Source organism: Pipistrellus hanaki, assembly GCF_964339955.1.
Source record: "Pipistrellus hanaki genome assembly, chromosome: 7".
NCBI classification, from domain to species: Eukaryota; Metazoa; Chordata; class Mammalia; order Chiroptera; family Vespertilionidae; genus Pipistrellus; species Pipistrellus hanaki.
Genome location: NC_140509.1, coordinates 68,379,217 through 68,397,859, shown reverse-complemented (window position 1 = coordinate 68,397,859; position 18,643 = coordinate 68,379,217). Strand labels below are relative to the sequence as shown.

Genomic DNA, 18,643 nt, shown 5'->3' with positions numbered 1-18,643 from the left:
GACATTGCCCCTTTGAGACACTTAGCCTGTAATCACTTTTGTATCCCACCCAAAGTGTTTCTTCCCTCTTTCTCTTGTTCCCCTCTCCCTCCCAATCACTATCTTCTTTAAAGCTATTCAATTCTTCTATGTTTTAATTTTAATTTTTCTCCTCACTCATTAATGAAGATGAACTTGGCAAATGACACAGTTTAGTTATGGTTTCAGACTTCTCTTTTGAATAACATCCCTCCCCCCCCCCCAAATCTCAGTAATGTGAGCTCTTCAGTTAATGTTACCCTTTCTGAAATTTAGAATCCTTGTTTCTCTTTGCAAAACAAGAATTAAACTTATTGTATTAAATCACAAGCATACTCATTTATTAAGAGAGTCAGAGCCATAAACCAAAAGCCAAAGCCATAAATCTCCAATGGAAGAATTTCTGGAATTTGGCCCTTTCTTATCCATTCCTCATGCGTAATGATAACACTGTTGTGACTAAAACATTTCAATGGATCTTTATTTCCTGAGGACAGCATATAAATTACTTAAATGCCTTGCATAAACTTTAATGATCTGAACACTGATTCCTCAATTCGGCATTACCTTCCTTCCTTCAAATTTACTGTCACCTCAATCTTCAGACTTTTGATTATTTGTCCCATTTGTCTGGGCCTCTCTTCCCCATCTTTCCCTCCTTACTAATTTACTCTTCACTTTAAATATATATTTTATTGTTGACAGTATTACAGATGTCTTCCATTTTCTTCCTTTTTGTCCCCCTCTACCCCACCCAGGCCTTTCACATACTATTGTCTGTGTCCACGGGTTATGCATATATGCATATATGTTCTTTGGTTAATCTTTTCTTGCCCTCCCTCCTCCCCCTGAGATCTGTTATCCTGTTCCATGCATCCATAACTCTGGCCCTAGTGTTTGGCAGTTTTACCCTTCACATCTTAGTTTAGTTTTTCTATTCTGCCGAAGCCTTCATTGATCCCAATATGTGGATCCCTCTTACGTGTAGTTATAGTTTCCCCTGTGGTAACATGTATCATGTATCATAATTGCCAAGTTCCTTATTGGTATTTCATGTTTCTTGGAAGTACTGAATGGGATACCTACAGACATAGAAACTAGCTGAGAGAACAAACCCAGGCTCCATGGTGGGCTGGGAAGGAATTTGGCAATCTGATGCCTTACCACCATTTTATATAGGTGGTCACTACCTGGAAGGTCTGTCTTAATGCTGATATCAGATTGTTTTAAAAATATCTCAGTGTTGCTGATACATGAAATTCTTTTCTTTTTATAGTACAACCAAGTTAATGCACTAAACATTTTCTAACTGCAAAGACTCATAACCCCTTCATCCTGTGTTACATAATAAGGGAGTCACCTGTCTGCTTCTTATCTAACTTGGCTCTTCCCCCTGCCTCCCCCTCCCCCCACCATAGAAATCTAGGTGAATCTTTTGAAATGGTCATTTTATTTTATTTTTAAAAACTATATATATTTCTTTAAATTTTTATTTTGGATTTATTGATTTGAGAGAGAGAGAGAGAGAGAGAGAGAGAGAGAGAGAGAGAGAGATTGATTTAAGTGAAATGATCATTTTAAGATAAACTCAATAGGAAAACAACCTACCAGGATGAAAGGGAAGAGGGAATTGAGAATAGAATTGTGTGTTTATAGTTAACAAGACTGATGGACATTGGAAAAATAAACCAAAATTATAGATAGCAAGCTGTGGAGTTTGGCTTGACTTCAAAGGGAATATATATATATATATATATATATATATATATATATATATATATATACCAATGTCTGCTGTTCAGGGTCAACAAGAAGATTTTAAGCCTCTGATGAAATGACCGCTGAGTCACATGGTATTGGTGGACTTTTGCTGGCCATGATGAGTCTCTCAAGAGATAATGTCTGAGCTTCGTTAGAATCTTGCCTAGAACTAGATTGATTGATTTACTAGCTCACAAGGACAAGGGGATCTAACATCAATGACAAGTGGAAATAGAATGATTTATTTATCCTGAACACCATGTACAAATGTATATCTTGGCACATTTAAGTGTTTTTCCAAGGTGCTCTCTGTAAGCAGAATGAACAAGAAGTAATTTACTCCATGTGACTAGAAAATATCAAAGTTATAGCAATCATTTTCACTCCTTTTTCTTAAGAGAATCTTATAAGAAGAGTCTTTTCAGGCCCCCAAAAGCAAATTTTAGAATTAAGTTATACTGTTTTAAGAAATAATCATAAATATTTTTCTGAAATTCTTTAAGTTTTTGTTTACTGTGTTCTTTAGAGAGTAGTTTACACCATAGGGATGCTACTTAATAGAATAAATTCTATCGTTTTAATAAGCAATCTAAGGAAATACACATAATTGTAAACTTTGAGAAAACGAGAAATAATGCCCCAAAGTCAAATGACATACAATTAAACTTCATTTTATTCCTTAAATCCTGTTCTTGCTTGTAAATTTTTAGTAGTTTGTAAAAATTCTTCTTTTAAAAGTTTCAAAGTCTCAAAACTCCTAAGAATGAATATTTTAGTGGAAAATAGCCTTATGGTTTCTGGGAAACACTATACTAAAAGGAATAAGTTTAATTAGAAGCAGGAAAGATTTCGTTACATACAACAAGAGCCAACACAATATGCTCCAACCCAAGGGTAAGTGTAACCAAGGGTAAGAGAATTCCAGGAGAGGACAGGGAGCAACTTTCTTGGAATATTTTATGTCCTAAATAGCCTGGATGGAGTCCCTTATCTCCTTCTAGAGTTATCGCCCGGGAAAGAGGCATATGGTGGGATGTAACTCATAGGAGAGCTTAGGTAATAAAAAATGAAGCAAACTATGAGTGCAGACACAAACTTGTTTTACCCTAAAGTCTTCACGCCAAAATTTAATCTTTGTGATTTGAATCATGTCTTTAAAGACAGCAGAAGTATTTGCCAAGTTGTGGATAAATAATCCTTTGGTTAGTGCCTACAGAGGAGGTAGAGGGGCTTGGAGTTCATGCTGCTCCCTCCTATGCCCTGCATCCTGGCAGAGCTCCCCTCCTGATTCTAGGCCCTTTCCTCTGGAAGGGAAGGCAGCATTGGCTCAGAGAGAGGGGGCCTCCTGGCACTAAGAGGCCTGGAAACATGGAAATTCTCCTGGAAGAGGAGCCAGCTTCCTAGTTATCAAGCTGTCTGGCCAGATCAAATGTGCATGTGGCACAGACAGAAAGCCATAACCACCCAGGACCTGGCATTCTTTCACATGCAACCTTTCTTTTGGCAATAGGACCTTTTTTGGGGGAGGAAGAGAGTGCGTTGATTTCAGCTTTAAGCTAACATTGACATTCCCTCTCTAATAGTACAGAAAGCAGACCTGGTTCTTTTTTGAGTGTGTAGTAACCAAGGACTCAGATTAGGAAGAAAAAAAAAAAATCTGCCACAAATAGGATTAAAAGAAAATTTATATCTACATTGAAAGAATGCATTTAAATTAACAAAATAAATGCAAAATTCCAACAGATAAAGAGGCAAGAATAGAATGAAGCGGTTCCCATTAGAAACTACAAGTTGCAAATAAAAACTGGATAAATTTCTAAACATTTTTGGCAATCAAAGAAATGCATGTCTCATCATTTAATTAAATTCACAGAAATAAAAACATGCCTGACCTTCAAAGGATGAAGTGCTACTGCAGTAGATTTGTTTAGATAATGCTGGTGGCATTTTTTTTTTTTTTTTTTTTTATTGAGTTGATTCTAAATTAGTCTCAAAAATATTTTGGCAAAAACCAGAATTATCTTTAAACTGTACTCCACTCCTGGGAATTTATACTAAGGTTCAATTTATCCTAAAGTTATTCAAATTGAGGGAGAAAAATCACTTGCAGACTTATCAAAAAGAGAAAAAAAATAATAAAATGAAAATGCTAACAGTAGGTATGTAGTTGCATAAAATGATATCAATTTAATGCAATGTTAACCACAATGATAATTAAATATATGTTACAACATACAAATGTTTCCAATAAATATTAAGTGAAAAAAGGCACCTTCAATATCATATATACACTATGACAATCATGCACAAAGGAAGTACATATAGGGAAAAGCAAAAAGGCTTTAAAAAAAACAAACAACAGTTGGTATGGAAAGAAGACAAAATTGTTTATTTTTAAACATCTCAATACAGTAATGCCATTATAATAATTCCACCTCTTAGCCAAGAAGAATTGCTTGAATTGAAAGTTATTTAGGACATTTCAAATCACTATAGAACAAAGAAAAACATATTGAAAACTGCAAGGAGAAACCAGAAAAGTTTCCTCTATTTTACATACCCCTACCTGAAACAAATATCTTTTTTTTTTTTTAATATATTTTATTGATTTTTTTACAGAGAGGAAGGGAGAGAGATAGAGAGCTAGAAACGTCGATGAGAGAGAAACATCGACCAGCTGCCTCCTGCACACCCCCCACAGGGGATGTGCCGGCAACCAATCTACATGCCCCTGACCGGAATCGAACCCGGGACCTTTCAGTCCGCAGACCGAAACTCTACCACCAAACCGGTTTCAGCAACAAATATCTTTTTAAATGCTGCCTTTTGAGGGAAAAGAATTCTAAGTTTTTCTGGGTAAAACTATCCTTTTTTTTTTTTTTCCTCTTCTAGTTCTGTCTCAGTCTTAGAATGATAATATTCAGATAAATAATGGAAAGAGTAATTACAGGATTTTCACTATCCTAAAAGGGCATCTTACTAAGTCATTTTAATGTTGCCTAAGACATATTTTCCAGATAATATTATTGTTATTATTACTAGAGGCCCAGTGCACAAAATTTATGAACTGGGGGATGGGGAGTCCCTCAGCCTGGCCTGTGCTCTCTCTCAGTCCAGGAGCCCTGCAATCGATTGCCCCAAAGAGGTAGGCACTGCCCATCTGGCTGGGACTCTACAATGGATTGCCCCACAGAGGGAGGCCCCACAGAGGGAGGCCCTGGCCACCCACTGCAGCACCGCAACTGGTAGCCTGGGTCTCCCTCTTTGGGGCAATCGTGAAGCCCCCCCCTTCCCCCATTGATAGATCACCCCACCAGCCGGGTAGCCTGGGCCTCCCTCTGCAGGGCTATCATGGGGCAATGGCCGGGCCCGTCCAATCACATCACATCCGCCTTGGCTGGTCTGGCACCAGGGGGTGTCATAGTGTAGTTGTCCAGAAGGTCATTAGACAGTTTTTCTGCTGTTCGGTTGTTTGGTTGGTTTGCATATTACACTTTTATTATTATAGATTATTATTAGTAGTATTGTAATTAAGAAAGCTGGGATATGTAGTGAATGATTTGCTTAAAGGCTGATATACTTGCTTTAAGTCTTTTCAGATTTTAGTACCCTTAGATGCATTTGCCAAACTAATAATATTTCAAATACTACTTACAGTTATTATTCTTAAGAGCTTTCACATACTCTCATTTGATCCCCATTCTCTCTCATCAGCCAAGTGAGATGGGCAGCATTGTGCTACTTGATGCAATATGCAAGTGAGCCCCAGGAGATCAGTAACAAGTATAAGGTCATATGACCCACCAGTGCAGAGCTGGGTGCAGAGCCCGGTCTTTGTCCTGGGTAGCATGTCATCCCCTCCATCACAGTCTAAGTATACAGAACAAAAGAAAGGCATTTTTTTTTTTTATCCCTTCTTTAGTAGTCTAATCTTTCATTTTATTCAGTGAGAGTCCTCAATGATTACATGACTTAAAATTTAGTGCAGAATAAAGGACGATTGTGGGTGATAAGCTTAGAAATCAGCATACACCCCCCAGAGACCCTAACATATCATGTCAAGAGCAGAAAATGGGGAAGAGGGCTATTTGAAGCAATATAATTTTATTCCCTGTAGCCTTAACCGCCCCCCCCCAAACACACACACATTTTTACTATGTAAATTGAAACCAGAAATCTATAAAGCCTGATTTAAGTATATATTTTACAGCCTCTTCTTAAGCAAGATCAGATAAACTCAAGGCAGTATGAAAGCAAGTCAGTATGGAAACTATTCCCCAGCTGACCACTTCACCACGAGCTTCCTGGGGTTCAAAGGCACAGCTCAGCTTTGAGATGAAGTCAAAGGTCAAGCCACACCTCCATGAACTGTGGGAGGAACGGCATCTGAAACACAACAGGGGATGGGAGGCACACTCCCTCCCAGAATGGTGTGAAGTCAGTTTCGTTAAAAGAGCCTTCTATTATTGCCTTTGGTGATTTGTAGAAGAGGAAGGAAAGGAAGGAACCTTCTATTTAATCATGTCACTGACTGCATGTTAATCTCGCTATTAGGAGGAGCATGGTAATAACTTCTCCAAGGGTGACGGCTCCTTCCAGAGGCCCCGCTTCACTAAGCCTTAAATAAAAGCACACACTACCCTGGCTTCAGTTGTTGGCTGCTGACTCAGCACCTTTTGAGCTGTCTTGAATTGAAAGACAGAGCAGTCTGAGGAAATCCTCGCTCAGCCAAATCTATTCCACATGAGAGGGCCATCTTAATGGAAATCAGGCGTGCTTCTGGAATGCATGAGATTTACAGCCAGCCTGGGCTGCAGAGTTTCCTCACTCTCTCCTTTTCATGTTAAAAAAAAATTGCATGAAGAAAATGTCAATTTGAGCTAACAAAGGCAAAGAGAAAAATAGAGCACATAACTCTATAACATGTATGTAAGGCCCTGGGAGTAGATAGGAAAATAAACACATTAGTTGTTTCTTTTAAAAGATAGATTAAATTTTTAAAAAATTGATTTGTAGAGAGAGAGGAAGGGAGAGGGAGGGAAAGAAACATTGATATGAAAGTAAGATATTGATTGGCTGCCTCTTGCAGGTCCCCTATGGAGGATCAAGCCCACAACCCGGGCATGTGCCCTGACTGGGAACCTAGAACCTTTCAGTGCATGGGATCATGACCAACCAACTAAGCCACACTCGCCAGGGCGAACATGTTACATTTAATGAGTGCTGGGAGCTTAGAGAATAAATGGACACACGGCAGGGCAAAATAATTGACAAAAAGAAGTATAAGCAAGGTGCTGTGAGATTATAAATATTGTGTGTTTTCCATTTTCTTATAGGAGCCTTGTGCTGTGGTGATGGAATGGTTTCATGGTGTGAAACCATCTTTATCATGGTGCCTGACTTTCTACCAATAGGATTGAGTTGTAAATACTCATTTTCTACAAGTGAGTCTACTGGTAGACTTTCTCCAAAAACACAGGTAGTACAATAATATGATCTTGGAAATTTCAACCAATGTAGAAAAATTAAAGTCCTTCTTGACTACTCTCTCCCACCTCATCACCTCTCAATGTAATGTCTTGACAATGATAAGCACCACTTCAGTTTGAGGTACATACTTCTAGATCTTTTTAGTATTTGCATTTAAATACACACAAGCATGGGATACACAGACATGGAGAGAGAAATATAAAGTCTTAAAAATATAACTATGATAATGCTAGATACATATTTATTTTTAACTACTTTCCTGACTTTGGGATATGTCAGTATGTAAGGATTTCATTTTTAAAAAATATATTTTTATTGATTTCAGAAAGAAAGGGAGAGGGAGAAAGAAATAGAAACATCAATGATGAGAGACAATCATTGATTGGCTGCCTCCTGCACACCTCTTACTGGGGATACAACCCACAACCCGGGCATGTGCCCTTGACTAGAATCGAACCCTGAACCCTTCAGTCCACAGGCCAACACTCTATTCAAACCAGCTGGGGCAGGATATCATTTTTAATGAGATTCCATCATATGAATATATCATAGTTAAGAATCTCCTATGAGTTTACGATTTTGTTATCCATATAGTATGAATTAGTGTGAATATGCCATAATGCCATAGTATTTCATATATGAATATGCCATAATTAATAATTCCCTATGAGTTACAGTTTTGTTACCCATGAATGTTACCTTTTATTTTTTAGCATTTCCAATATTGCCATGGATATCAGTGTATCCATCCTCATTATCGCATAAATAAATACAGAGACCTAGATTTGCTAAATTACAAGGTATGAGATTTGAAAATTTTAAATAGAGGAACATTGCCAAAAAAACTTCTTCACTAACAGTGTTTTGGCCCAAACTTTTACCAATACAACCTTTGAAAAACTGATGGATTAAAAACAAGTGGGATTTCATTGTTTCATTTTGCATTTTCCTGGGGGTGATGTAAGCACTTAAATTAAACTCCTCTTTTATTTTCTATGTAAGTCTGGAGTTACCAGGAAGGGTGTTCATGGATTCCAGGTGGATGAATCGTCTGGGGATGATGGTTGGCCCTTATATTGTTGTTAGTTTCTAATTTTATCAAATTGTAATCAGCTAGTGTGTATGGTCTGTGTGATTTCTGTATTTTGGAATTTGATGAGATATTCTTTCTGATCTAATTCTTGGTCAGTTTTTGTAACTGTTCCATGCATGCTTAAAGTAATGTGTATTCTTTATTTATTAGAAACAAATCTCTACGTAAATCATAGTTAGTCAATGTTTTATTAAAACCCTCTACCCTTACATATTTTCAGTTTTGAACTGACAATTTCTGGGAGAATTATGATAAAAACGTCCCTCTGTGATATGAATTTGCCAATTTCTCTTTGTATTTCTATAAGCTGCTGCTTTAAAGATTTCCATGTTATGTTGTTAAGTGCATAAAGGTTTGTGAGTGCTTTATCTACTTAACAGATATCTTTTATAAATGTAAAATATTCCTCTTTCTTCCTTTAAAAAATGTTTTGTCTTTCATAGCACATTGTCTGAAATTTATATTGCTAAAACTACTTTCCTTTTAATTAGGCCTCCCCAGTAACATCTTTATTTTCCAATTTCAAGGTCCTTTTGAATACATAAGCTTGCAATGTCCCCATCTCCTGCAGCAGTTCCTTGATGTGATCATTTTTGGACTGTGGTTTCCTCATCAATCTCATAATCCTACCAAAAGTCTTAATTATTTCTTATCCATACAATAGCATACTTTTTATTCTAGCACTATTATAAGTTAAAATGCGGTGTGTGTGTGTGTGTGTGTGTGTGTGTGTGTGTGTGTGTGGTGTATTTTCTGTCATTTAAGGCAGGAAGGAGAGATGACATTGTATGTTCAGGCTGACACTTTGATCTAATCCTATGCTTTGCCTAACAGATTTCCTTCCCTGCTCCTACTCCAAAACATTCCTTTCCTTTCCTTCCAACTTGGTTGATCTGGATATTGTAAGTGCTGTGAGAGATATGGTGCAGAACAGTTTGTGAATGTGTGTAGTTGGCATGCACCCATTGAAAAACTACTTTGGTTTCCATCTCTTTATGGCCTAAATGTTGATTTCAGACTGAAATGCTACAACTTGAATTCCACTAGCATGCATTTTCAGTTTCATTTCCAGAAAGGTCTGCTTAATTCACAAATAGTCCTCTTTAGTAACAACTAGTAACATTGCAATATCACTATTCTTTTGGGTAATGCATTGGCAATACATGTATCTACTTTCTCCCATGGGTGAAAGATGTTTAAAGGCAACTAACTAGACTATTGGCAAGTCCTGGCACAAGCTAACTGCAATGTAATTCAGAGATCGTTGGCCATGAAAGGTAGCATTTAGAATGTACTATGTATAAAGTCAGGAAAAAGATTCCACAATTACTCATGAAAGACTAGCACTTTATTTGTTTTCTTCATTATTTAAATTATTCTCACTTTATCTTCTATGTATTATCTTGACACATTCAATACAGAGTTCATTGTCACTTAAGGTTATCAAATTCAAACTGTAGAATTTCAGATTTAAAATGTTAATTAGGTTAGGCCTATCATCTGATATTTGAAAGGTATGTGACTTTTCCAAGTTCATATACTGACCTTGAGGTTGAGCTGGCTCGAGAATGTTGCCTGAGTCTAGCACTATTTACACATATGTTTACATTACAAGAGATTTTAAAAATCCCATCTCATCTGAAATTGTCAAAAAAGAACTCTCCTGGAAAAAAACTTGATGGCAGCATGAATAACATGTTTTCATAGGAGGGAACATTGAGAGGGAAGGATGAATTAATGACTTTCTTAAAATAATCCACATCAGGAGTTGTCAAGGGAACAGGTTGGCGTTCTTATTATCAGGCCTCCGCATCTAACAGCCTCTCCATCATCTCTTCACACAACTCCACTTCCTAAAAGGGGAGAGGTGCCTTCTTAAGGAAATATTTCGTGGTTTAGTCCCTACACTCACACAAAATATAGATTCATTTTCAAACTGTTGGAATAGAACTGTCTTCTTGATTTGTGGTGACTTGAAGAAAAAAAAAAAAAATGTCCAGTAAAGCCAGAACCAGGTAATCCATTGTAAATCGGAGAATGATTCACCTGTTATCCCCGATAAAGTAAAAGAATGAATCACAGGGTTGCTTTAAATTCTTTCCAGCTCTTTGTTTATTGTTTCCTCTTGTGTGGAATTCCATTTATTCATCCATTTATTCCCAGCCCCTAACAAAGGGAGTGTGTAGTAAACCCGTAAGTAAATATTTAATCCTAGGCATTTCTGCTCTGTATTATCTGCAGAGACCTCTCTCTGTATTTGTCATGAATATTTCTTTAGAATCTAAACAGAAGTGCTAATGATTGTAACAAATTGTAACAAATACACCACTCTGGTGGGGGTTGTTAATAGAGGGGGAGCTTTTGCATGTATGGAAGCAGAGATGTACAGGAAATCTCCATCTTCTTTATTTTGCTGTGAACCTAAAACTGCTCTTAAAAAAATACAACATATTTAAAAAATTAGTACAAAGGGGGCGGGAGGGAATCCAAATCCTATATTCTCTGAAGCTGAATGTAACTTAATTTTTTTTCTTTTGGCATACTACAGCATAGATACAAACAACTACAACAACTACAACACCCCCCTACCCACAACTCCCCAAAAAGTGCAAAACAAAGGCCTAGAATTCTTTTAGGAGAATGAATCCAGAGCAAAAATAAACTTACTTCACACCTGGGTTGAGTATCCCATGAACACGACTCCTTCTCCTGAGGGAGGACCCCTCTTTGGAAAGTATGGTCTCCTAGGCACATCTGACACAATGAAGGCTCAAAGTCGGGCTCCCCGTGGGGGGTGTGCACCACGGAGGGGCCTGTGTACTTCAGGCTGGGACTCTGATGCTTGTCCACACTGACCATTGGACTTTTGATCCATCTTCGTACCTACAGTGAGCAAAAGAGAAGAATGAGCAAAGGCACCTAACCTCCTTTGATGTTTACTTGGGCTTCAGTGGGAAATGTGGTGCATGGGTATTCATGAAAGGAGAATTCAGGCTCACAACTTCTCTATCAGGCTGACCAATGACATTCCAGGTGTGTATGTTTTTAAGCTGGTTATTTCATCTCACCGAGTCTGTCTCCCCATCTGTAAGACTGGGGAAATAGTGTTTTCTTCCTGGTGGTTGTGAAGATTTTATGATGTTATCAAACGCCCGAGTGTTTTGTCTGATGCATAGTATTCATAGATGATGACTACTTTACTTTGACTCTCACTGTTATAATTATGCTGATAAAATGGGAGTTCATAAATCTCTAAGGTAGATTATATTAGTTATTATAACTAGAGAAAGTACTAACTGTGTAGTGTAAGAAGATATAATTGCTGCTAAATGAGTTAACCTATATTTCATAATTTAAAAAATTTGATTACAAAAGAAGTTGCTTTTTTGAAAGGTTTCATCAGTATTTTTTGCATTCTAGGGCCCCATAAGCATGTTAATAAGTGTAGCCAAAGTATTTATTTGATTCATTAATAAAAGTCTAAATGAAAATCTAAAAGTTTGAGACTACAGTAGAATCTTTTTTTGTTGTATCAATTATGTTTTTGATCAATCTAAAAAGTGCTAAATTTTATTAGAGATGAAAATGTTTTTATTATTTTTATTTAGAAGGTTTTGAGCTTAATGTTTGGTAATTGTTCCTGATTAGTTGCTAACATTGTATTTTAAAAACAATCTTTTATTTTGTCTTATTTTCAATGTCTCTTTTGTCAAGTAGATTTAACTTTGGGGTTACTATGAATAGAATTTTAAACAGATTTATCTTCAAACAAATTTCTATGACCTGACTGATTAAGAGTCTAGGTATATTGAAATGTAAATCTTATATTTATGGACCACTATATATATATATTTCAGAGAGGAAAGGAGAGGGAGAGATGGAAACTTCAATGATGAGAGAGAATCATTGATTGGCTGCCTCCTGCATGCCTCATACTGGAACATCAGCTGGCAACCCAGGCATATGCCCTGATCAGGAATTGAACCCTGACATCCTGGCTTATAGGTTTATGCTCAACTACTGAGCCATGTCGCTGGCTGGTACCACTATATTTTAAGTAAATCCCATACAATATCATTTTATAATTATTCATTTTAATAGAATAATGTTTATGTGACTGAATCTAACCTTCATTAGGTTATAGAGTGGTTTTATCAGAATACAAGAATTTATGTACATTATATCCCACTTGAAAGTATACAAATGATCAATAAATTTAAATGATCTTTTGGATATTCTGGAGTCAGACGTGCTACCATTGTGCCACGAGGTCCTAGCGATCTGTTGGATATTCTAAATCAGAGGGATTACGAATCACATAGGAATTGTCATTTTATTTGGTATTCAGCTAAGAATTCCCAAAATAGTTCATATGACCTTGAGCAAAGGTATCAAACAACCAACTGATTTGTTTTACTACAGTTTTAGAGTCAGAAGAGACCCAAAGATGTTAGTAAGTTGCCCAAGTCACACTGTAAATTATGTGGTCAAAACTACACCTCTTGGTTAAAGCAAACATTGAATTAATTTCTACTAGGGTATAATTGTCAAACTGAATACTTTCAGATGTTGGCAGGAACAGAAAGTTCAGAAAGCCCTATGACCAGGGTATAAAAATAGGGAGTGGTGAGGACTGTAGCAAATGTCCCAGATTGCTAAGGACATTTAAATTTAAATTATAAAACAAAACAAACAAATGAAAACCCCAAGCAAACAAACAATGTTGGCCAAACAAAACCCTAGTCAAATTTACCCCACACCTTCATGGGTCACTGTCATAAAGTTATTCTATTAAGTAGAACAAGTGTGAAGTAGAATTCTATGAAGTAGACATAAAATGATTTGATATCTTCTAACTAAAAGCAAAGACACAACAACAAAAATCTAATGTTTTCAACATTTTAACTTTTATTCATCCATTCACCATTCATTTTGGAAGACCAACTATGTGTCAGGCATAAATGTAGGCATCTACAATACAACAGTTAACAAAACATCCCACATGGAGCTTGACATAGAACTATGGGAATACATTTATATATTAAGGGAATATATTATTAATTTAATAAAATAAGTAAACTATAATATGTAAGGAAGAAAACAAAGCAGAGACAAGTGATCATTATCATTTGAGATAGGAGGGTGCAATTTTAATTGGATAAGAAAGGAAGTTCTTCCTGAGAAGGTGGCTGTTCAGTAAAGACTTGAGCAGTGATAAGGCTATAAGACATCTAAATGAGCTAGCCAGTAGGCAACTGGATCATCAAGTTTGAATTTTAGGGGAAAGAGTCAAGCTGCAAATATGAATTGAAACAAATATCCATATTCTACTTATATCTCCCAGGGGTAAAACAAACAAAACAATTTTTTTTTAAATGGCTTGCCTGGATCTACTTGTGAAGTATATGTCTAGATATTAAGCTCATATTTCTGATTATTATAATCTATATTTCACTTAAACTTAATGCAATATGCATTTAACTCAAGTCTTCAGAGAGCAGTATGTGTTTTGTTTCTCTACCGCATTCCACTGGGGGCAAGGTGTGGGCGGCAAGGCAATCTTTTATTAGAAAGGCCCAAGATTGGAATGACCTTCAATGAATAAACCCATTCTGAGCCTTTCGGACATTGGAAGATGATATTCCCTTTCTTTCCACAGAGAATGTGACAAGGGAAGTGTAGAAATATTTCAACATAAGCTACTCTTACTGAACAGCATATGCAAAATATTCGAGAAGCATCAGGGAGAAAGGTGTTACAAAAATAGTCATAACTGGTAACAGCACTTTTGCTGGCATTAATTGCATGCTTTGTCTTGAAATGTTTTATCTGTTTTGGCTAAGTCCTCATCCTGGCTTCAGTGTGTCCCTTCCCTGCTACCCCTTCACACAGTTTGCTGGCTTTGTAGCCTCCCCAGTGGTTTTTATAGGCCAATGAATGAAGGGTTTATGATGTTTACTTGGTCTTGAGAGAGGCTAGTTGTCAGTAAACTCACCAAGCTCTCCTCTGGCCTTAGTCGGGCCAGGTGCCCTCCAAAACTGCTGAGCGGGGAGCCGCTCTCTGCCCCTGAGGGAATTCAAGCTACAACTGGCCTATTGTGTTCCTTCAGGCGGGGAATTGCTCTGCTGGAGGGAGTAACTGACTGTGAATGCCTTCTGAGTCCCTCAGAGACAAGTCACAGTGGCTCTCGGAAAGCTGTAGCAGCTGTGTGTGTGAGCAAAATGAATGCCCGGATACAAGCCACAGCCTGGCTCCTTGGCCACCTGGGCCATGGCTTTGTTCAGAGCTAGACAACCGTTGTGGAGAGCATTGTATACAAACACATACTGGGGCGAGACATCCCCCTTACACAGAACAAATCATAAATTCCTTCATCCTGGCTCTATAGGAGCCTGGTCTCCTGAGCCAGACTAGAAGCAACTACTCTAGACACTAGGGTGAGAAAGTAAGGCCCCCTGTCAGCCATACAGCTACTCTTACTGAACAGCGTATGCAAAATATTCATTTAGTTTCTCTGCTAAATCCAGTTGGCTCTGATTTTATTAATTTATTTGAAAAAAAGAAAAAAGATAGCTCAAAGCAATGCTCCCTCAGACTACAAAATAGCCAGATGTGATTAAAGAGATGGGCCAGCTCCTGGGGATTTTCCAAGTGCGTTTTTTTCCCTACTTTGTAATAGTAAACAGATATCCTCCTTCATTTAAAATGGGTTCGCTGATAATGATATCAACTGATGCAGAACAATTCTAGAGTGTTCAGGTATTTATTTGTGAACACTTACGGCAGTGCCTGCTAGTCTCATCATCCCATTTTGTTTTCCGGGAGTGGAAACCTAGCTGTCTTTGCCCTAAAATCCAACTAGATGTTGGACACAAGTTCTGCAGTTTCCAAAGGGGCATATTTATGTTTATATGATGCCATTGTAGCTTTCAATTTGGATATAGTCAAGCAAGTTTTCCAGTGAAATTATTTGGCTAATTCAATTGATTATTAACAGGGGCCTCCACAGCTACTCCTTTTTCAGAGGGTACCTGTCAGCAGGTTGGTGATAACATTAATGTAATTCAGGAGAAGGCACCTGGAAGCAAATTCCCCTCTCACTGGTGCCTGGGGCTACTTCATAGCATGACTCCTAATTTTATATATATATATATATATATATATATATATATATATATATATATATATATATATATATATATATATTCTGCATGAGATGTGAAGAAAATGAGCTGAAGGAGGAGAGGTAAGAACTGACACTCCATAGAAAGGTTGGGTCATAAGGCAGCTAGTGGTCAGTGAAGTGTATGCAGGAGAGAGAGATTGTCAGATGCATCTTTCAATGAAGAATGAAGGATGAATTTAAGATGGTCAAGAACATAGCTAGCTGGATAATTCAGGAATATATAATAATAAAAGCATAATATGCTAATTAGACCAGACAGCCAAACGACCTTCCAGTCGTACTTCCAGACGAAGGTGGTACTGCAAGGGTCAAGGCAAGCTACCACAGCTGTGAGGGCTGAGCCCCTTGCACGAATTTCATGCATCAGGCCTCTAGTTGATTATAAAAGAAATGGTAAGGGCCAAGCAAGAATAATAGTAGTGAGAATGGAAAGAAGAGATGAATCAAGTCTATTGTTCATTAGCTCTCCAGTCTATATCCTTTTCTCTATCCAAGTATCACTGTTTTACCATATTTCATCTGAATTCCTAAAGCTATCCTTGAAATGGCCTTGCCCTTTACTCTGTTCTTACTGAAATCACGACATCTTTCTAAATGCAAAAATCCCAGCTCTTTAGTGGTTCCCTGTCACCAGTGGCAGTGGCTTTCAAAACTTTTTGATCAGGATTGATGTCCTGTAAGAATTACCTGTGCACATATGCATTTATAATAAGTATAAAGGTTCCATCAAACAACTGGTTCCATCCCAAAATTTACCATTTCTACATGAAATGCACTGACATTTTCTATTCTAGTCTATTCCTTTAAATTGACATGATTTCACCACTTATGGGTGCTACACACACTGACAAAACTCTCCAAGTTAGGGGTGTCGAACTCAATCAGAGAAGGGGCCAAAATCTAAAATCCAGCCTAAATCGCGGGCCGAATGGTTTACTGAACAGTCATAAACTGACAATGTCATAAACTGACAGCGGAGTGCAGTTATGACAGCGCGGTGCAGGCCACATTGTAAGGCCTGGCGGGCTGGATTTGGCCCGCGGGCCTTGTGTTTGACACATGTGCTCCAAGTGGTAAAACATAAATTCCTTGGTCTGGGATACCAAGTCGTCTAGGATTTGAAGTCTCATCTTCCATTATGTCCCCAGTGCATCCAAATCCTCTACAAAATAATTTAATTGGCACTGTCTTAAAGACTGCTCTCCTACATCCTTGATTATGTACAGACTCTTCCCGCTGAGCGACTTGTCCATCTGGAACTCCTGCTAGGAATCACACACTTGGGACAGTCTTCCATTGTCTCACCACCTCTTGACCCTTTGTGGTATTTATTTAAATGAAAACACACATTCGCTCTGCTTTACTTGTCTATATCCTCTAGTAGAACGTGAGTGTCACAAAGACAAAGACACTATTTTCTGTCATATTTCATTAATGGACATTTATAAAGTTTCTTCTGTGTGTTTTCTCTTTTTAACCTATCCCCTCTCCATGTTCTGTCTGTCTCACTTGGAGTTGCAGCTTCCAAGAACAGAAGCTCACTCTTACCCATTGCTTAGCACAGCTCCCAGAATATAGTAAGTGGTGAAGACATTTTTGTTGATTGGTTTAAAGCCAGGTACTATGCAAGACACAAGGAATAAAAAATAAGAAGTAATAGTCCTTAAGAAGCAATAAGGAAATCAGCAATGGTAAAACAATGTTAAAGCTAGTGTGAATTCATCTTTGGTGACAAGTAGAATAGGGCTGGGATGGGGATGGGTTTTGGTGACAGGAGATAGCATGTTTTAAGGCATGCTCACAGGGAGGGCTTAAGTGGAGCCAACCTTGGGGTTAAGCTTGTATGGCAAGACAGAAAGCCAAAGAGGCAAGGAGGTCAGATAGAAAAGGGACTGGAGTGCTTGAATCTTTGAAATGTTATCCTTAACTCATAGAAAGGGAACCCTTAAGAATTTTAAACTTGAAAGTGGTCTGATTAGATTTGCTGTATTCTGGATGAATTATAGGAGGTCCAGGGGAAAGGGAACTAGAATATAGGAATGAGCCCTGTGTACAAAGGGGGATTTAAGAACGCCCATCTTCTCATGCATTTCTAACCCCAGAGGAGCTTGCAAAATCTGAAGGCTTAGCAGAGGCTTTAAATTTTATTTTTATAATTTTGCTTTCAAACTCTATGACCCAGATGAAGGCAAGGAAGGTTGAATGGAACATAAAACAACCAAAATCTTGGAGTCTGGGGAGCCAGGAGGATGAGTAGGCGATCCCTGGCAGGCCCAGGGGAGGGCACGGGGAAGGGTTATCTCTCTATATATTATAATACAGAGTTGAAGTGTTATTCCACACTCCTTGTTGGAGCACTGTCAGAGACCATCTTCCTCCTTTTCCCATTCTCCCCTTCTCTCCCAAATCTAATATAGGGTCACGGCTTTATTATTTCATGCAGCTGTTAATTTCTATACTGTAGTAACTTAGGTATATTTTAAATTTCTAAGATACAAATATAATATTGTTTCTGTGTTATTCCGAGGTTAAGCAGTTACTCTCTAAGTGATTTGGATTTCCTCACAATTTACGGAACAAAAAACCATTTAAGATATAAAAATAGTTTTCTATAGAATGAAAACGAACAGGGTTAAGAGAATTGAATTCTGGGTCTAGCTTTGCCATTACCTGGAGCAAGTCACTTAACCCGCTTGGACTTCAGAGCCCTTATCTGAGAGGTGAAGGGCTGGTGAGCTCTGCAGTCCTTTGTAGCTATGTCACAAATTCAATGCTATTTATTCACTGGAGTTCTGTGTATGATTTGGATGCTCCTACTTCCACAGTATGCAGCACTCAGCCCAGGTCTATTAAATGAACAAGTGACTGATAGCATTTGCTTTACCCAGTCACATACTTCCATAACTTTGTGTCACTTCTGTTAGGTAAACTGGACAAAAACCCAAAAACCCCAAAAGGCTGTTAAAATAATTTTATGGTGTTAAGGATAGTGGTTAGAAAATCCATTTAAGTTGCAGTGAAAAAGAAATTGAATGCAAGTCTTATTATTTGAACTGTGTACATTACTTAATTAAATTGAAAGTGTTAAATGAAAT

At 37.7% G+C, this 18,643-nt stretch overlaps 1 protein-coding gene across 1 annotated transcript in view; it reads right to left on the bottom strand.

Annotated features, from left to right (window-relative positions):
* Positions 1-18,643, bottom strand: part of SGK1 (serum/glucocorticoid regulated kinase 1) — a 101,130-nt gene that overhangs the window by 57,342 nt on the left and 25,145 nt on the right. The window contains exon 2 of the mRNA XM_084890842.1: positions 11,030-11,245. Within this exon, the coding sequence (XP_084746968.1) occupies positions 11,030-11,245 (216 nt within the window). The remainder of the gene's footprint in view (positions 1-11,029; positions 11,246-18,643) is intronic.